Here is a 21,977-nt window from a genome sequence, read left to right as displayed (position 1 = left end):
CATGATGAGTGTGTGAATGGATGCTGGTGTAGATGGCAGGACATCAAGATCCAGAATATGCTACAGTGCATCTACTACATCTCAAGGCAAGCCAAGATATAGGCAAAAAGACTGTGGAATGAATGTTTATGTCTCTTCGCATTCATACCTTTTGAAATGTTAGATTAAATCCTTAGAGGCTGAGAAAGTATTCTAGGAAAGCATCACTATGGATTGCTGTGCTCTTTCATGTTTTTACTCAAGAGCTACTTTGCCACTAGCTGATCCTGGAGAAACTATTTGTTAGACTCTACATGGCCAGACGATCTTCCGTTCATAGAACAGGGGTAGGAAGTATGTTTAGAACCACTAACGATTTTGCACTTAGGAAGAAAGTCTTCAGAAACTGTAAACACGTTTCCACTTGTATACTTTGATTTGCAAGGAAATGAAAAGTAGTGATAAATCCTAAGCAAATATTGGAGATCATCAATATCTAGAGAAAGAAACAAATGTTTTCTTGAAATTTGTAAGGCTGCACACAAAAGAAGAGATTAAATATTCCAGAACAACCATAGTTTTAGCTTTTAGACTTAATTCCACCAGCTGTCAGTGTTTGCTAAGAGATCTGTCAGGAAGTCAGCCATCCTGGTATAACTCTACAGTCAACAAAAAATATAGACACCTACAAAAGGCAGTGAACTGAATTATCTGCTGAATTCATCTGTCTCTCCAATAGTAGAGGGAGCAGAGTGAGTTGCCTCCCACTTAACACCTTCAGCTGTGGTTTCAGTTTGGCAGTAGGGCTGTTTCAGCCACCAGGGCTCAGCTGTCCTGTGTCTTCCATGGCCATTCAGGCTCTTGGGAGCATTTGTGCAGCTGAAGAGTGAATTGGCTTGGACACTTGATGTGGATGGAGAGAGGAGGAAAAAATGTTTTTTTTTCAACTGGATGTGTTTCCCAGTGGGTTCACCATGCAGCTGCAGGATAGTTTTACAGACAGCTAAAGGAATGATAGAGAGATGGGGAAAAGCAGCTGAGGAAAGATGAAAAGGATACAGGCTGCTTAGGGTGGCATTTTTGGAAACTCAGCTTCAATTAAAGTCAAGAGTCTACAGTACAGCAGCCTTTAAGTCTTCTGATACAGATCAAAAATATCAGTCCCATTATTCAAATCACTGATCCACGATTAAATTTATTCTGCTGGGCTGAAGAGCTGTAACAATTTTGAATATTTATTTTCCTACTGATTAGCTAATGCCACTCAAAAATCAGTTGTCCTACTCACTTCCCTATCACCAGCTACCATAAAGATGGCATAAAAGTATCAAGCCAGTGAACTTCGTATTGTGTACTCTTCCTAATTCAACAGATACATGATCATGTGCACATGTTTCATCCAGCTCTAATGTGTTGCTGGGCATTATGTCAATGCACAGATCTTGGTTTTAATTACTGTGGAAACAGCCCAAGTAGCTAGAGTTACACAGGATGAATCCAAATCTAATCCAAATGCACTAGACATGTCCCGTTCAAAGTAGTTTCAGAATCAAGATGATATTTGAGAAAACAGAAAATGTTTTCACAAATATTCCCAAAATTTAATGTCACTTTTAACTCTGTGCAAATGCTTACTTATTAAAGTGATTTATCACTTGAAGCACTCTCTGGAAACTGTTGAACCAGTACCAAATACAATGTTGTTGTTTAAAGCTCAAAATAACAGCAGAGTAAGATAGCCTTTTCTCTGATACAGTAAGTACATTAGTAGGACATTAGCATTTATTTAATAGAATAGAGAATTTTAGTAATTTTCTCTAAAGTCTGACTACAGTAAAGTTCAGTGCTGGAAAAGAAGCATTTCAGTGTAACTGATTAGCCACTTTGCTCCTAGACACAGCATTCTGTCAAAGACACAAAACAAAACCGTGTCATAATAGCCTGGAGACCAGATAACAACCATTAGTCCCCACTGTGAAAACAAACCAGTCTGCACTCATGTATGACTGACTGAACTGATCTTTTTTCAGCCTTCCCAGAAATCCTTAATACACTAGGCAAAGCTAATGAGGATGCAAATACCCTGGTGTAAACAGAACTTGGAGATCGATGTGTCTGTATTTTTTTCAAGCTCATAATTAAATTATACATTTAATTGTCATTAGCCAAAATCCAACAGTGAATGAAAACTTTGCTCAAAATAAATGCCCATAAAAATATGAACCAGCACTATTTTTTTTTTACTAGAGTTTAGCTTAAAGAGTTCTAGCAATTAACTGCCAAAAAAAAAATAAATTTATATATATACACACACATACACACACCATTTTAGAACTATTTTTTTTTAACTCAAATTCATATTCACTGAAGTCATCAGCAGTACATCAAGATTTCATGTAGGCTCAACATAACTGAAGCTGAACAAACATGAGCTGGAACATTCTGGTGAGTTGAATGAAATGTTGCATAACCATCTACAAATCAATTTACCATGTCAATGACAGTTTGAAAAGTGTAGTTTTCCTCTGAAAAACAGTGCTACATTGACAACTGTAATACATTCCACACTTCAGTACCTGAAAAGATTATGAAACACAGTCCTAATATACATGAAAACAGATACCAATTGAAACACATCCACTTTCACTGCAATCATCAACTTAAATAATTTCCTAATCTTTTTACAGTACCAGTTACAAAAATGTCATATCTACATCCATATTTTACGACAGTTGAACCCATGAGCCATAGAAGTTGTGTAATTTTTAAATCAATATTGAACTTGTTGGAAAACATTGAGGAAATACAGTGACCTACTTGTATACCATCAGTTCTAGTTTCTTCTGAAAACTTCAGTAGCTAAACACATTCTATGAATAATCAGTTTCTACGCATGGTCCAAAAGTCTTATCTTGACCAAGAGAATGTAGAAGCAGGACTGTTAGCCAAGTAACTAACTAACTGCTTCACATTAAACTTGTAAAAGCCTTTGGCAGTGATCTGAAGAATTACTGGACAGCATGCATAATACTTGTATCTCATTATCTTGTGAACAATTCTCAAAACACCCAGTACAACAAGTCATAGTTGAATAACTTCTCACTACATCCTTCCACTCAGACTAGAATGTCTTACAGGGCTTGTTCCAACTCTCATGAATTTGAGTTGAATTTTGATATTGAGCTGATAAAAACAACAAATGATGTAGTGATTCACAGCAAAGTCCCTAATGGAAAAGAAGGGTCAGAACTGTGCAAGCACACATCCTGTCTTTAGTAGGGATGAGGTGGGATGTACAGAAAATAGCTTGGTTTAGACCTTCTGATATGATCTTTCCAAATGAGGAAGATCTTTGTGACACAGACTTCCATCAATTATGATATGTTGAGATTACTGTGTTTTGTTAAGATGAAGACTGTGAGAGCAATAGCAGCTGAAATAAAACTGAAAACTTTTCTGAATGACAACTTGTATAAAAAATTTATTTTGTAAATCCATGCAAAAATATGAATGTTTGATTTTTGTTAAACTCATGTTTAACAATTCCTCTAATCGTCTGTATAAAGTCTCCCAATGATCTGCATTTGGAGAAGTATCCCAGGCTGAATCAGGGTATTTGTTTACTGTCCTTTGTGACAGAAAAGCTTGGGTTGCCTTAGTTCATTCCTTAGTCTTTAGGAGACAACACAGAAATCTTACCTCTCTTTTGTTTTACCTCCTGAAGCAGCAGGATATTGGAAATAAGGTGTGTTCGGTGGCCTTGATTTTCAATTCCCAGTTTTCTAAGATCAACTTCTGTAAGATGGAATAAGTCCTGTAGCAAATGCCAGAGTAAGGAAAAAATTATACTGTTAATACAGGAGAATCCAAGTGTCTTTCAAATATGTTTGCTGGTACCGTAAGTTACATAATAACAAATGATCATATTCAACAGCATATTCACATTTTATACGAAGCCCCTTTGTCATGATAAGGTATGTCATTGAAGGAACAAGGTATTTTTCTTTAAAAATATTAATTCCTTGTCTCTCAATTTTTTTTCTCAAAAAAAGCTGGTCAGCTTTGCTGGACAGTTCCTAATCTCCTTTGATTAAAAAACTCCTTTGAGTAAAAATCCCTAAAAGTGCTATTATGCCAATTGCACTTAGTGAAGTAAGATAATCTCAGCATGAACTGATAGGAATAATGATTTTAGAAAGGAAGGTTTTTTATAATGAAGAGGATATTCACTGTAATAATAGACAACATGACTTGTGACACTGTTTTGAAGAACAAGAATTTCCATATCACACATTTGAGTAATCAAACCTGAACTGTTTTCTCCTAATCCACTTTCTCTCTGAAAACTCATTCCTATTTTACTTTCAAAATAAGCTGCTGAATAGCTCCAGACATTATTTATAAGCCAGTACAGAATTTCAATGTGATGTTGATTTATAAGTAGGTACAAAATTTCATTTGATGATGAAAACTTTCAGAGCAAATAGAAGATATATTCAAATATAATTTTTTATATTTTACTGTTCTGTATTTTCACTGTAAATAAGATAAAGAGAGCTACATAGAATGTACAGTATTTTGTTACTAGCAAGTTATGTTACTGAAAGTGGCTTTTCTGTAATGGAGATTTGCAATTCAGACCCCAGAGCACAAAATGAGATTGATTCACTGTGTAAATAATAAGACAGTTGTCACAGAATTTCTAGTGTGAACCACTGTTTCTGAAACTGTAATTTTAAAACAAAAACCACTGCAAAAGCCTGACATTATTTGCTTTAGACTGAATAGTGCTCAAACTACAGAAAGCCTCAATTTCTTAAGTTGCTAGCTAACACTGCTTTAAAAGAAAAAACATTCTCAGTGTTGGAGAATTTCAGTCATGCCTGAGAATATAATATTCTTTCTCAAATGATAACTCATATGTAACTAATGACATGAAAGTAGAGAGTTGTATAATTCTTCTAATTTATTCCTTTCTAGGTTTGCCCAAATGCAAAGGTTGGTACTAATGTTGAATTCGCATTTCGGTAGAAAGGATTTTTCAGCTTTGGCAACAGTGACAGAGAGTCCCACTGCTTTTCTCAAAGACCCAACACACTTCTCCCAAATCCCAAAATCATCCTCGAAGAAAAACCAAAAAAGGAGTACAAATGCAATATGCCTGCTCTTCAAACTTCAGCAGAAAGTTCATAAGAAGGAACACAACTAAGATTGTTGTTAATTCCAGTACCAAACAGCAGATGCTTAGGGTAACACAATGGAAACTTTTATAGACACATTTTGATTGGATTTTTTTAGTAGCTTGAAAGATCTTAGTTAACATTTTCTCAAGAATTTTATTGAAAAAGGACAATTCTCACCTCTATACCATCATATTGTTGAAAGAGCGTGCAATATTCTGCAAGACCAAGCTGGGTCAGCCAGTTAGAAATGGGGAGATACTTCATTATCTATTCCTTCCCAATGCCTATGACTCTGAAAAACAAAGCAAAATTACAAATAACATTGTTTAGGAATGGTAAACTGAACTCAGAAAACACTTCATAAATGCAGGCTTCACTATTATGGCCAAAGAGATTAACACTTTTTTGGCTGCACAGTAAGAGCTAGTTAATTGTGCATTAAAATTTTTACTTAAATTCACTGTTTCATTGCAATCCTCATACAAGCAGGGAATGTTGATATAACAAACAAACAAAACTGTATTTTGTTTAGGTCTTGAAGCTGAATTAATCTTTCAGAAGATGAATCAACAGAGTCACTTGATACTGTAGTATCAATTAAAATATACTCAGCCTTTGTATTCAAAGAATGTTTGTCAATACCTCATTCAGTGATAATGTCATTCTTGTTACATGTGTGACACATGAAAAATGCATTAAATGAAGAGGAATAGAAAAAGGGGTTTGTTTTCTGTAAGAATATGTAGGGTGTGAGTGAAACTGCATTCTCTGTAAGACAGTCAAAATGACTAAGATTCCATGGTGGGTGTTTGTCCAAGGTGGGAGCATAGCTAAAATCAACCTGTTACAGAATATTTCTAAGGAAAAAAGCAACTGAAAGATTTTTACAGTTTGTTCTCATCACGTCATCTGAATTTGAGTTATCTGTAAATAAAGATATTTTTCATTACTTTTTCTCCCAGTTGCTAAGATGAAATAAAAGATAGACATTAAGACAGACATATGATGGATATCAGAAGATAAAAGACATGAAATACTCTCCCGCTTCACTGTTTCATGTAAGCAGTTATGCAAGATCTGCACAGACAAATACTTAAGCTTTCAAGAATTGCTGCATTTCTGAAGACATGTCTGTGTGCAAGTTTGAGCATAGCCTAAATCAATTCAAGGATGCCCAATTCTAAATCTGTAACTTGTGGTCTGAACATCTTTTTGTCAGAACACTGATGCCAGAAGCAGGAAGTGCTCATGTTCAGACACCTAGTGCATTTAATCATATATTTTTGTTATTTTATTTTTAGTTTGAGATCTTTCTCTCATCTGTACTTCAGAAGAAGTAGCTGCTCATTAGCTCTGGATAAACCAACTGTAATTATGACTTTTCAGCTACAAACCACATGTTCTAATACCTCTGCCTACTCTGAACACACAAGAAGCTGCCCCAAAGATTTTTGTCCCAGAAGCTGTCCCAGATTTTTGGGCTAGAACCACTAAGGCTACATGACTTGCTTCTATTTATTCAGTCAGCAAAGAGTCGGTGTTGCTTTCTGTGAGATGGGGAAAGCAATTTAGCATTTTTCATAATTTTTGGAACACTAAAAAAGCTTTTATGTCTTTGTTGTTGTTCGTGGTGTTTTTTGGGTTTTTTTGTTTTTTTTTTTTAAAATAAAAATTGCAAACCTAAAAATACTATTCTGCAGAAAGGTAAGCCACGTAGCAGTATTATTGGTGTCAATGGACAACACATTCCTAGAAATGTTTTAACAGTATTTCAGTTAGAACAGTAACTGTTAGTAATATACATAATGTTTTGGACCAGACATTGTATTGGAAGCATCTGTGAATTTTGCCTCTGTGCTCAACCTTGGAAAAAAGACAAAATGGTTGCACTTCAGAGACACATACACAGATACACTGTCGAAGTTTTAATTCTGGAACTTGTCACTTCATGGTATGTTAAAGAACAAACCTGCTTTTGCAAGATTTTTCAAATTTTCAAGTCATATCATGAAATCCCTCTATTATCCATTGGAATACTGTGTTATATTATTTGCTTTATTGCAGATTTTTCTTTACTGTGAAAATATTGCAGGCTAGGGATGATATGTATACATCTGAAGAACTGTGGCATTCCAGTAGCTAAGAGTAACATTGAGCAGAAAATCTCCACATTTAATTGACACACCACTAAAGAATTTCCTTGAGGAATGTTAAAGCCACAGAGAACATTCTTATGTGAGGCAAGGACAAGCTCAGCCACTGACATCCTTCATTTATGGCTTGTTTTAAACAGGTACTTTCAGATTTCAGGATGGTCAGCACGAAGGGCATATGATTCTCAGAGAGATAAAAGGAAAAAAACACAGCTAGTTGGCTAAAACATACATAAAACCATGGACAAATACCTCTTTTCTGGTTCATACATTTTAAAGTAAGAGACTTCATACTTGTTGTCATAAGGGGACTTGTTTTCAAGTTTTCAAGTTTGTTTTCAAACTGTTTAACAACTTCACTTATAATATATTTTTTAAGACTACAAATGTTATATTTAACTGTGAATACTTAGGATTCCATATTAGTACATGACAATTATAAAATTACAGTAAACGCTAGAAAGTCATCACACTTATCATCCCAGAACAAAGAGAAATTCTGTACTAAGCATGAAAGGAATCCCAGAATTTCCACAGAGCAACATTCTCTTTAACAATACAGTGATAAACTGTGGCTATCTAATCTTACTTGGCCAGCTGCATTTGCTCTGTTATTAATTTATACCAAAAAACCCCAAGCCAACAAAGAAATGCAAACCAAAGTACCAATACCCCCTGTCACCCAAACCCCCATACTAAACAAAGTTCAAGCAGAGAATGTTGGTACCCTTGTATGACAAGATACTAAGAAATACAAGATGCAATGCTTTCAAATATACTGCAATTACGCCTTTGAATGGGATTATTTATGGCACACTTTTACATGCTATTAAGTCTTTGCTAACACCTTGGTAAATTTATCCTTTTTGTTTTAATGAAAAATTTGTTCCTATAGCTGAAGGGGAAAAGAAATCCTTTCTCTCACAAGGTAACTAATTGCCTTTCTGATCTTTCTGCTAATGGTAATTCTGATGAATAAAATCAAATAACTCTTATTTAACCAATATTACACTGTTCATTGGATGCAGAGTACAGCCTAGTCGTCAAGACTCAAGATACATTCGTAGCCTGATCAAAGTTAAGAGTAAAATGAAATTGCAAAACAAATTGTAAAACCCACCAAATATATAATTATGAGATGTGGTTGTAGGCAGGGGGAGTTTCCTATTAATCTACTTTTACACTATTTATTTTTATCTCTGAAAACAGGATGAACTTTTCCTTAAAGCGGGTAATGCCAACATTTTTTAAGATGCAAAATATGATTATGAACAAACTGGTAAAGTGTATGGCAGATTTTGGGCAGATATTTTTTCCCTCCTAGGGAAAGAAATGGGAGAAAAATAAAAATGACAGCATGTATTTCAGAGAGATACTCTGAAAAAGTAAAAAACTCTGAAAAAACTCTGTTCAATTTATCTGTTCTAAACCCTGTCAGTTTCTGTACATCTAAGGACCTGCAAAAAGAGATCATCATAGGTTTAGTCTGGTCACCAGATTTTTGGGATAGAGCCACTAAGGCTACATGACTTGCTTCTATTTATTCAGTTAGACTTCTCTTATTACTTAACGAACTCAAGGATGAAATTACTCTGGACTCCTTACATGGATGGTCTTGTAGAACTATCCACATAATTTATATCATTTCAGGGGTTTTCACACAAAAATAAACAATTTAAGTACCACCTAGGTTTGTATCATTCTATTTCTGAACACCACCTGTTCAGAGGCTTTTATGAAATCAAGTTAGTGCTAAAGAGTTACAAAATGAGTAATAATGGGAGACTCCCAGCACGGCTCTCTGATCTACTGAGCTGAACTTTTACTTTCAGAGTGCTTTCCTGCATTCTCTCTCACAGTTGCAGTCATGCATATTTGGGCACACGTGATGCAAATGTACAAAGTAAGGTGTTTTATAAGTAGCTTTAAAATCCAATTGTTCACACTACAGTGCTTTACTAGATGGATAAGTCATTGCTTCTTTCCTCTATTATAGCATCCCAGAACCATTAAAAGGTGCTGTTGCTGATGTTGGCTTATTATGCTGCAAACACAAGGTAAGTAATATGCAATATCAGATTATTACTTCAGTTATGGTTTTGTCAAATTAGCATCACTGTCATTTTTGAAAAGTGTTTATGAAAAAGGCATCACGATTGAGTAACTCCAAATCACTGTGGGATTATAGTAAATATTCCAGGCACAGTAATTCACGCTCCTTTTTCTGTCTCCCTTTGGGACACAGGCAGTAATACGACAAGGATCAAACTACATATCATGGTATAATCCTATCCCCAACAAAATTGCTCATGTGAGTCAGCAGAGCCAGCAATTTCATCTCATCTGGAAAGTCATTTCCCTTATTGTGCCTTTTCTACTTCAGCAAAATTGACTTGGATTGTACTTCCAAATTAAAACTAGCTTCCTGCTGGGACAAATAATTTATTAGTATAAATTATGGGAGACTTGCCCAAATAAGTTTTCTTCAGGTTTTTAATCACTTGAACTTGGCATGCTTTCCTGACTTGAATGAAAGGCCCATGAGTTTTATTTTCAGATTGATTCTGATGTATTGCCACTTCAGATGTACCTTCATCTTTTTCTGTCATCAACAAAATCAACAAACCCTCTAAATTTCAGCCTCAATAAACCTGACCTTTCCATGCAACATCACATACACCTCAGGTCCTGTGTTGTGGCACTGAGTAATCACACTGACCAAAGGTCTGTCCCCATTGCTGATCACAACTATTTGTGCTTAACTAAGCAATTAATTCAGGAATGTTGTATTGTAATGTACGTTTGAGTGGCAGAAAGTTTCTGCCATTTGAGTGCCAGTTTCTGAATGCTGTAGAATGAAAACTAAAAAAACTGGAAGTGGTCATGAAGCTTGTGACATCACAGCTAAGAGATCTTACCACCATAATACAAAAAAACCTACCTCTTCTTTTGCAGAGCAGATCAAAATTCTGTTTCTCCTCTCCTTTAAACAATTTGCCAAGTGTAAGACCTGTTGTAAGTAGTACAGTTAATTTTTGAAAATACACAGATATACAATTTAAGATAGTAAATCTGTGTATCAAAAGATAACTGTTTTGTAAAAGGAATACTAAAGGCAGAGTGGGAAATCCAGAAGGTATCAGGCAATGACCCCAAAGCTTGCTTCATCTCCACAGAAGTGTTAAAATTTTAGTGAGAAAAGTAATCTCTGAGATTTATTTCTATGGTAATGGTAATTTGCCATAATTTCTATGACACTTGTTCTAGCTTACTGCCTTAAATAAATTTTGCAGTTAAGAATTGGACATGGTTCTCCTAACCTAATAAAGGTATTGCACTTACAAAAGTCTCTTATAAAGTCAAATCCATCTTTTCCACTAGCAAAAAGGGAAGGGCACCTGCAAGATGGGGCAAGAGACAGAAGCATCAGAAATACCTGAAAAGCAATCCACCAGCAGAATCAAAGTGTCAGACACTGATCAAACAAATACTGACTGGTACTGTGCACTGGTTGCCAGAGAAAGCACTTATTGGCCCAAGGACTATGGCTAAAAGGAGTTGGAAACTAGGACCAAAAATTCCTTCTTCTCTTTATTCACAAGAACAGAGGTTGGTACACTGCACGTAAACTGGATGACATCAACTAAATGATCTCCATTCTTTTTTAAGATAGGAACAATATGTAAAACCTTGATATTTTTGTTAACTCTGCATAAAAAGCAATAAGAAGTGACAATTACTCATTTTTTAATAATTAGTACAATCAGATTCCAACTCTAGTCTTACATAAAAAAACATCTTACAAGGGAAGAATTACATAAGTAAGAAAGTTTCATAGATGGGAATGTGACCTATGTAGAAACCTCATGCACAGGGCATCAAGGGTGAAGAGGGAAAAAGAAAGCATAAGAACATAATGTAAAAAAAGCCTTATGTTCTTACAGTGATAATGGTTTAACAAAATGAAACAAAGAAATAAAATTATCATAGTATCTCTGATAAATTCCTGTTATAACATGTCAAAAATACACAAGAAAATCACAAAAAAAGATGTGAGAGAGACTTGACCTGGTAGAGAAAATAACCCAAAAGAAGGGACTGTTATTTCAAGTGAACTTGGGCATCTTCTTTCCTTCACTGTACATCTACGAAAACACTTGTACTGCTACAAAGCAAACAATGACAAGGAGCTGCTTATACAGCAAAAGCGAAAATCTGAGACATTAAGCATCCAGTCAAATCCTGCTACAGTTTATGGACTCCTCTGCCATCGAGAGCAGAGTCTGCATGCAAACATAAACAAGTTAATGTATCCCGAACTGCAAAATAAAGCAAGTGATGCACAGATTTCCTTACTTTGGCCAACTGTGTTCTGGGAACAACTGCAGTAAAAAGATTAGGTAATTCTCTAGGGAGTGCAGCACTCTAAGTCACTGTAGCTTTTTGATTCAGTGCAAAAATCAGTGCCCTTGAACAGGAGAAATTATAAAGCTGCATGGAAAATTTCAGTTCTGGTTTGTAATACCCAAGAGGTTTAAAATCTGTGGTTTTTTGCTCTAGAACAATCTGAAAGTCTTTTAAGCATACTAAGTTGATGTATTCTCAATCAGTCCCCTTCTCTCTTAATGAAATGACAGGCTTGATTAAGATCTCTATCTCTTTATCCCATGGGAGTCTATGCAGAAGCTGTATCAACTGAGAAATGACTGAAACACACATTTTACAAGAATCATATTTCAGGATTTGTTGAAAAGAGATGAGTACAGGAAAACAGTAGCAAAAACAAAGCAAAACTGTGTACACCAAATATACCACTGTCTTGCAACACTTCATTCACAAACAGATCAAAACAAGCACTTAAATTCAAGCACTGACTGTATTACATTGAATTTAAAATACAAATGAAAGACTGACCCACCAAAACTTCTAAACCACTGTATTTTAAAGTCATAAACAGCATTTGCAATATAAGTGTTAACAAATAAATATATTTTAAAAAATCCTAAGACTGTGTACATATGAGATTTAACTTTTACTTTTCTTTCCTCTTTCTTGGAACTTCTAGGCAATTAATTTCAAGCTTTTCCCCATACTGTGACTATTAAAGCATAATTTAAAACTCTGAAAAACTAAAACACAGTTCTATGGAAAATTTGAAATTGAAAAAGAATTGTAATGTCTAAGAAATAAATTTAATTTTTGCCATAAAGCAAATGACAAACAAGTTTGCTTGTAGGATACCATAAGCTGCAAGCTTTTCATGCTTATATTGCTACCAATTAGCAGTTTGTGTGCTGCAAGCTAGGTAGACATAGGTGAACTTTATAGATTGTTTATAGTTACATTGTGAACTATCACATTTTCATCAAATGAGTTAAAGCACAAGTCTGATAATCTTATAGGGTAAGGATATGGTGACAACTCCTCCTAGTGGAAGCACATCTGACACCACAAAATTCAGAAACACACAGATTTCCTAGGTATCATGCTACGTTTTTACTGGCACTAGCTAGCTCTGCACTTTTTCTACCCTTTACTGAATTAAACTAGTCTCATCCAACTTCTCAGTACTACAGAAAACTATGAGCTTTTAAGGATGGTGAAAATAATTTCACTTTAAAACTTGCTGTTACATTAGTATGACATGGTTTCTACACATTGCTGAGAATTAGGTTTCAAATTAATCAAAAGCAATCTTTTACTGTAGGACTATGTGCCACCACCATCTCTTAAAACTGTGGGTGAGACTGATGTGATGCAAAGTAACTTACATTTATCGTAAACAATGAAGCTCTGCTGATTTACTGGTGCTGGGAATGCAGCTCGCCGTGGCTCCTTTTTGCTTCCTCTTTCACTCATACTTTGTTTCAACTGTGCCAGGAATGATTTCCATGTGAATGAATCCCCTACGCTAATCTGAATAGACTACTCTGTTCACCCAGTTCCATCTCCAAGGCTCCGGCTGTCACAGACATTACACATGCTGTTCAAGCCTCAACCCAGAGGAGTGGTTTTACCAGAATAGCTCAGAGCAGACAGAGCTACTTAGGAATATGCAGCATCACGTAACATGCTGAACAGGCTATCAATACTCTTAATTCATTTATTTTAGTTCCTGATTTGCTTCATGTTTCCTTGTTCAAATTGTTTTAAGTCTGAAATGTTCTGGGTGAAATTTTGAGAAATTGTGAAGGATATAAGGATATTGGATTCTTTGAAAAGAAACTATTAGCATAAATGTTGGAAGTCTAGACACTGAAGGGGTACTTCTAACATGGATTTTTATATAATTTCAACATTTAGCAAATCTGTTGCACACTACAGAGAAACAAATACAAAACATTACTCAACTTGTATATGCTGTTCTGGCCAATGTTTATGTAAAGCTAAGTAGTCTACAAAGTACCAATCAGGAGTTAAATACATACTGACTCAGCAACTCAACAACCACACTGCAGATTTTCATGCCAGACATCTCACAAAAAATACCACAGACATTAAGCTACTTTATGTCAGACTTCAAATCAGGTATTTTCAGTTGATGTGATGTCAGTACTTATCACCAGTAGCTTACAAGAAACAACTAAGACAGTGGTTCATATTCTTTATGTACTGCTTATAGAAGGCATAGACTAACCACCCTTCATTTATTCACTCCTTACATACAGGAGTGTAACTTTCTTCATTTCATAACATCAACATATTTTTAATTATTGAGCCAAAGCTCTAAAACAGAAGCAGAGTTTTTCACACAATCTTATTCAAAGGGGAACATAATGTCACTCATGTCCTGCATAGAAAATGGATAAATATGTTTAAAAGATGGTCTATGCAGATAAAACAACAAATAAAATATTATTTAAAATGAAGACAGACACAACCAAGATCTCTGAAAGTTCTTACAGGATGAATAACTAAAAGCTGTGGTGGCATGCTGGGGTAGTAAATATACCTGTATACTTATGTTCTTACAACACATGTCTGAGCAAAAGTTTGTCTTAGGAAGAAACTTTTGGTCAATTCACGCAAATGTTCTTGCATTGCACGTGGAATGCAGATGTGGCACAAAGCTGCTCCACTAGTACAAATTAGTTCAAAGAATCTGAAAGTGTCACTTTGCTCTTGTAAATCTTAACAGTACTTGACCCAGTGGATGGGCAATTCCCTAATTCTGTCTCTACAACCAAATTAGTCATTGTACATTCTCCTGCCACTGGCCTAAAGTTAAAATGAATGTACCTTGTAGGTTTTTTGATTCCCAGAAATGGCAAATGTTTGTGCTTAATGCAAGTGATATGACAGCAGTCAGGTGGCCAAGTATTAATGAACCTAGCCCATCACCAGAAAAGACAAATCTCCAAATACAAGCAACTTAGCAGATTTTGAAGGCTACAGCTAATTGTAACACTATTTATGTGATCAGACTCAAATGATTAAATAGAACTAAGATAATCCAACACTTAAACAGGAAGTGCTGGTCACTACAGCGTAGTAAATCTTTCCTCTTTCTGTATGTCTGTGTGGTCTTTTGTGGCTAGATGGGAGTTCATCCTACCTGCACCAGCAGCGTGTTAGTTCAGTGCTGAAACTGAGCCAGTATTCACTGTTGAAAAGACTCCACAGCTGCCTCTCAGCTTGAACAGCCAGAGCCTATAATGCATCCAACAGTAACAGACTCTAAATACATATGCCATATAATCAGAAATCTGATTAAAGCTAGCATGCTAGGCTCTCTGTGGGGAGAGAGGATGAAGAAAAAAGGAGTTTACGTCTGTGATTCTATGCTGAAATTTTACTGTGGACTGATCCAACTTCAACATTCTAATCCTGCTCCTTTCAATTCCTCAGCCAAATTGATCCAGAAGTTCCTCACTGCCATTGCATCAAGTCTACCATTTGTGTGGTCAGATGCTAAACTGGATACATGAAATGGTCCTGTTTTGCTGAAAACACAAAATTATGCCCATGCATAGTGTGTGCTTTTTAAAAATGTGCATATCCAGGACCATGGCCTGTCTTAAGTCCTATAACTACTAGTTACTGCAATGGGTTTCTGAATGTTTTATCATTTAATACAATTCCTCTATAGCTCTTCTGCCCTTCAGAATAGGAAGGAAATAGTAGGACTACCATATTTTTTTAATAAGGCTGCTCACAGAACTTCTGAAAAAGCTCCACAATTTTTTTTTTTTTAAATATTATTTTTATTTGACTTCTGGTCTTTGAAACTTTATGGTTAACTTAGGTCTTTCAAGAAATTATACAAATGTGTGTTCTACAAATAACACAGTTTTTTTTTTTTGTAAAAGGCTGAGATATTTGCATGACTAATTAAGTCTGGGATTTGAGTGCTGTCTAATCTACCAAAATTGACTTGTGATAAGAATCAAGCTGGCAGAAGAAATAACAACAAAATACATCACAGCTGCGTTTGCTAAATCATGACCAACAGAAAAATGTGCTCTCAAGTTGTGCTTCACTCTGCACCCACATGGCAGTTTTTGCTGTGTAACAAAAGGAAGGACTACGGTGGCACTTCTCACATATCCCAGTGCTAAATCAATCTTAAGACACTAAATGTGTTTTAAGCAAGCCAAGCTGAATTTGCATTGAAATGGATTAGAACAAAAAGTTAATTTATCTGATCTTGGTTTCTTCTTTTCTGCAAGAGCTTAGTAGTCCTGAGCCTTTTCACTCTGCAATCTGCCTTTGCTCTTGTGTATGTGTTCTTAGTGCTTGGCTGCTCTAAACTCTTGAACTGTGTAGTTAACAACAGGATTTCTCTTCTCCTTCCTACTCTTTACTGCAAGCCACAAAGTCATGCCTGGTACGTTTTCGTATCTACTTATGCACTCATTTTTGTTGACTTTTATTTTACAACAGAGCGAAAAGAACTGTTTAGGGGTTAGGAACAGAACATAACATGCTAGTTGCTACCTCCAGATTGAAAAACTGCATGATAAGCAATAACAAAAATTTAACTTTAGTTGTCAATTTGACACCCTCAGAAAGTAAAATCAGTTGCTGAATTTGTTTCTTTTTAATCAACCCATGATGAAAAAGGAAAAGAAAAATAGTGCATTTCCTGAAGATGATCAATAATCATAGAATCATTTGGTTGGAAAATACCTTTAAGATAGTCAAGATCAAATAAACAGGTTTATTAAAATAAACTGTTGTATTCAATGAGTATGATTCTGTAAAGCACTGGGCACAAAGCTGGAACAAATGAGGTTTAATATAAATTCTGTTTTAATTTCAGATTGATGTTTTCTCTGTTTTCTAAATTGAATGTCCTTGTATACGTGGCAGTTAGGGCTAGAACTCACAATACTACATAACTTGCACTGAGACAACTAGCAATAAAAAAAGTATCAGTAAAAGTTGGGCTAAAAATTGTAACATATAGGAAGCCGCTTTATGGAGAGCTCAGCCATAAAGGGCAAGATGGGTCATAACCTCACCAACTTTCTTAGTAGGTCAATCTGTATGTAAGAGTCAGACAGATCCTTTACTTACAAGTGATTCTATATGCAAGAAGCAGTAACTTGGTTTGTAGCATACCTTTGGACCCAAACAGCTAACAAGTTTAAATGTTAAAATACTTGGGTTCCAGTTGGAGAAAACACTAGTAGCAAGTCAGGAATATCTTTGAATCATCTGAGCTTACATGCAAAAATGCTACCAGTCGTATTTTTGTAAATGCAGGGCAAGTCTCATAAACAAAGAACTACTTCCTTTCCCTTTGAAGATATGGTATAGGCAGTGCCAGGAGTACTAGAGACAGATAAAAAGGACCACAGGTAGATAAAACAAAATGCTGAGCCAGTTTAAACTTGCAATGCCAATTCAAATTTGTTCAGAATATTTTTGATTAATTTTGTGGTAGCAAGCTTAATTCCTTACCAATCTGTCTACATACCACTTTTATTGGTATTTCTGCAGATAGCGCAAAGGATTTCTTTCCACTCCCTTCTTGTTTCCCTCCTGCTATGTGAGGCAATGTTACTTCATTCAAGCCATGAACCATCCTTAAATGGAGGCTGGGTTCTACTGATTTCTCAGTCATCACCACTGAGCTTTCCTTACCTGCTGACTTCTGTTCTGCAGCATTTCTCATGACAAACTGGTACTGAGACTGTGCTGTGCACTGACCCTCTTCCTCAGAAGCTGTCCAGCCTTGCCTCACCATATTCTGTAGCAATCTGCTCCAATAACAGCACGAGTGCAGAAACAGGATGATCCATACTGCTGCAGTGTAGGACACCTTCCAGTAGAACTTTGGTTCTCACGTGTAACTCAGAGGATCTCAGCTGAGGTTCAGAGCAAAGCTGATTGCTTCAGCCAAGCCCTTAATTTGCAGCAATATCTGAACACCTATTCAGTGACACAAGCATATCTTAGTTTGGGTTAAAATCTGTTTTGGGTTAAAATCCTAATACACTGCAGGTGAAGCACTGGGCTTCTACCTGTAGTATTTTGACTTTGGTTGTGTTGGCTGTAATCTTGCCATTACCAGATAAACTCATGACAAGTTTTATAGTGCATCATGTGTAAACTGAAAGGAGAGCTTCAGTGCTTTTAAGCATTGGAGTTTAACTTATTAAACATTTCCTCTGACATCTGTCTGAAGTTCTGTGTATTGGCATTAGCAGAGCAAAAGACAGGTCAGTTACAACTCTCTGCAGTGGTAACAGCAGCTCTGCCTTGAAATATTTCCCTTCATTTAATACCCCACCTATGTCAAAGATATTCAAAGTATTTACAGTACAAAAGTATATCTGCATGCAAGAATAACACTGACTTGCACATCAGCAGTAGTATTCCCCATAATGGAACTAAGCCAGAAGCAGCTCATCTCCTGTCCTGGAGGGCTTGCTCAATAGAAGGCTTTCCAAGCAAGGCTGCATTAGGCTTGCTGCAGGAAGAGGATCTGATCTCTCTTGGAACAGGAAAGTAAGCGAGTTTCAAGACTGACAGCATTGTACTGTAAGTCCTGCAGTTTATTAGCATAAGTACCTGTGTTAATTTTAAAAACCTGATAAACACTGATAATTCTAGAAATTTGATGAAGTGCACCAATCTGTAAAACAGTAGTCATTGTGCTAAAGTGTATAGTTCAGAGAGCTATATTAAAGTCTCACAAGTACTTTAAGCTACAATATAAAGGAATATTTCCATATGATACTTAACATTATATGGAAATTTCTGCTCTCAGTTCTAATGCCAGGGCTGGGCATGGGTGTACAGAACTTGTACATGGAAAACAGTGGAACACCTGTCAAGAACACTAGTTGATGGTCCCCAAACTTCATAAGCAAAGCAATATGATTAGTTTCCTAGATAATTTTTTCTAATTCTGATATTTTAAAATTTTATTGCAGTTTTTTTGAAGTCATTCTCTCTCGGTATAACTAAACAACTCTATTTTATCCTGCTCCTCAAGCTATCTTGTCTTTTATCTTTTCACTTTTCCTCTTACAGTTTCATGTACTCCACTTCCAGAGAATTGTTCTAATAATATTTTCAAAAAGTAGGAAATAAACATGGTATTAATAAGAAAGACACAAACAGATAAATGTGAGATGCAATAAAGAGGAAGAAAAGAAGTAGCTAAAACCAGCCAGATGAAAAGACATCAAGAATACTTTAAGCTGAAGTAGGTAGGGAGAGTAAAGAGAATATGAGAGCCTGAGTCTAACATAGACCAAAATAAATAGCTGAAAGTCTGCAGTAAAACATGATTAGAGAAAAAGCTGACACGTGAGAATGACTAACATTTTCCTTGTTTGTTTTTTTTCCCCTACTGTTACATGAGCAATAATGCAGTTTCACTAGTGGAAGAGTCTGTAAACATGTTAATAGCTCTAGAAGTAGATCAAGAGTTGCCTAGATAATAGGTTTCTATTTTCTAAATACATAATTTTTTTCCCCATTAATAAAAAGAATTCCATAGCTGAATTGCATCAGTTGGTATGTTGTCTTCTGACTGAATTCCTGTAAAGTGATGCCGTCCTCAAGGCATTTTTTTAATAGCTTTATTTTGGCAAGTCTTAAGGGAAAGTTAACAGCAGAGGTATGCAATTTGAAAAAAATTGTTAATATTCTGAAAAGTTGTGTGTAGGGTAAGAAAAAACCACTAATATTGGGGAATTGTAATTAAAAATCAAAAATTACCTTATAGTAAGTAATAATTTCCTTAACTTGGATATCAAGACAGATATATTTAATAATAGTATTTTTCGTCATAAATGGTATCTGTCTGCATACAAAGTATTTTTTTTTGTAAAAAAAAACCTAAACAACAAATTCCCCTGCCTCAGTAAACCCAACCAAAACAATCCACAGTGCTTTTCAGACTACTACACCAAACTGAAAAAAGAAAGTGTATGGAGGAGGTGAAATAAAATTACTCAAAATAGAGTTTTTTTTTCTCATTCTAAGATATGTTTATGATGGAGAGCTTCAAAAGCACAAGGATACAATATCCTGTAAATCTTAGCTACTCTTCAAAACCATCACTAGGCTCTATAGCTGAGAAAATAGTTATGCAACAGGGAACTGCTACAGCAAGCTTAATGATGGGAGGATTAGAGTTGAAAGTGAGAGCACTAGACATTCTTTTCTAGCAAAATAGTTCAAATCCCAAATGAGACAGCAGGATAAATGAGCCAGAGGGCCTCCATTCATTCTCCAGCAAACAACACACTACAAAAGATCCATACATTATGCCAGGAAAATACTCAGCAAGAATGAGAAGCCTTGGAAACAGAAATTCTTGACTAAGAGTCTGGTTGAAGGTCACTGCTCTAACACTGCACAGTTCATGTATTTGCATTTGATATATTGATATGTAAAGGAATTTCTGAGTTGTTTATGCTCTTTTAGTTCTTGCAAATGATCCAATGATAGAGACAAATACTAATCTTTTCAACTTTATAGGCTGATGGAAGGGTACTAAAAGAAATGTTTCACATTATTGAAGGAGCTACTAAAATTATATAGATAGTTCTGTAATTTCTATATAAAGGAAAACAGATTTAAAGTTTTGAGTTTCCACACTAGAACCTTGCTATAAATTAATAAGCCTACATCCAATTTGTTTGTTAAGATCTTGTTTAATGGTTTCAGAAAATTCCTGTTAGCTAATTAAACACTATGAACTTTTACTGATTTGCCAACCCCCTCCTTGACTTCAAAAACAAACCTATGCTACATTGATTTTTTTAATTTTCATTATTCCATGATGCTTAAATCAAATGAGATTAGACACAGTTAAGAAAGCAGCGTTAATCTGAAGACACTACTTCACCAAATAAAGTGTCAGGACTTTCATTAAAAATATACAGAAAAGGCTCCAACAGTGACTAGATTATTTTCTTTTTTTTCAGAAACCCTTTTATATGACAAAAAGAGTACTTATCCTGGCATCTAATTATAATTCAAATCATATAATCCACTGCAAAGGATTACGCAATCCTTGCACAATTTGTGTGTGCCATTTACTGCAGGAACCAATAATGCACTGAGATGTGGAACTTCAATGCAACAAATCAAACACATGGGTGTTCTAACACTGGCACTGGTGATTGCAATCAGCTGCTGGGACACACTGAAAAAGTTACAGACATTAAATTAATGGCTGCTTTCAAGACGTTTAGACTTAGCAGTTTGCTGTTTGAACTCAGTGTATTACTGTGTGTGACCAAAGAGGAAGACACAAAGAAGGACTTGCTCTTTTATGAGCACTTGGCTGAATGCATATCCACACAGCAGACATTCATTAATCTGATTCACCATTACAATGATTGTAAACTGCTGAACGATTTTCCTGGACTCCAACCTGATAAATACTGTCTGAGAGTATTCTTTAGCCAGACACATGTATCTTTCTCTAGCTGGTGTACCCAACTCTAGAAATACAGTGTGGTGATTCAGCAGTAGGGACTGTAAGGTATGGCATGCTTCATCTTTTGAAAGCAAAACCCACCTAAAAATATGTAATTCAGAGTAACTTATAATTCTGCCATCCAAGCAACAAAGGCACAACATCTCATTTCTTGAAATCAAATTTCTAACCCTATAAAGTGTAACTGCCTCTATCAATAGTACTTGCGCTTTGGTTCGTCTTCTGTTGCAGCACACTGGCTGCAAGACTTTGAGGAAATGAGCTTGAAGAGCAGGGCACACGTGGATCCTTAAAGCTTCAGCCCAGACAAAACCATCACATAAAAAAGGGAATGGTTAAATTAATTGTATCATGAGGGTCTTGCCCATGGATGATTAATGCATTTCAAAGTTCCTACTATCTCTTCCTTAGCTGATAGCATGGCACATAGAAATAGAAACCAGACTCTGGCCCCTGCACATAGAACTAAAACCATCACAAGCAAGACAAGAACATGACATAAATTACATAAATTGCTGTTGTAGCTAAGTTTATTTGCATAGTGAAAAATCTTTCTTTGATGGTACCAGCTGCTGGTGAGAAGAATGTGTTTGGTGTCATTATAAGAACAGCTAGAAAGAGTAGTATTCTGATCACAGAGTATCACAGAGGTGAACGTGCAAACAAGAAATGGTTGGGAGAGATCAAAACAACCATGTTTAGAAAAAGTATATTATGTATATAACACTATTTTTACCAGCATTTCGGCACCCT

The 21,977-nt window shown here is 35.7% G+C and overlaps 1 protein-coding gene across 1 annotated transcript in view; it reads right to left on the bottom strand.

Moving 5' to 3' along the window:
* The window catches only part of BCAR3 (BCAR3 adaptor protein, NSP family member), an 85,687-nt gene that overhangs the window by 62,300 nt on the left and 1,410 nt on the right, over positions 1-21,977 (bottom strand). The window contains exons 2-3 of the mRNA XM_058842868.1: positions 5,340-5,454; positions 3,679-3,793 (exon numbers count right to left, since the gene is read on the bottom strand). Of these exons, the coding sequence (XP_058698851.1) occupies positions 3,679-3,793; positions 5,340-5,426 (202 nt within the window). The 5' untranslated portion in view covers positions 5,427-5,454. The remainder of the gene's footprint in view (positions 1-3,678; positions 3,794-5,339; positions 5,455-21,977) is intronic.

The sequence above is a fragment of the Poecile atricapillus genome, chromosome 7 (genome assembly GCF_030490865.1).
Source record: "Poecile atricapillus isolate bPoeAtr1 chromosome 7, bPoeAtr1.hap1, whole genome shotgun sequence".
Classification (NCBI taxonomy): Eukaryota; Metazoa; Chordata; class Aves; order Passeriformes; family Paridae; genus Poecile; species Poecile atricapillus.
The sequence above is the reverse complement of the archived record's forward strand: the minus strand, read 5'-3'. Positions and strand labels throughout refer to the sequence as shown.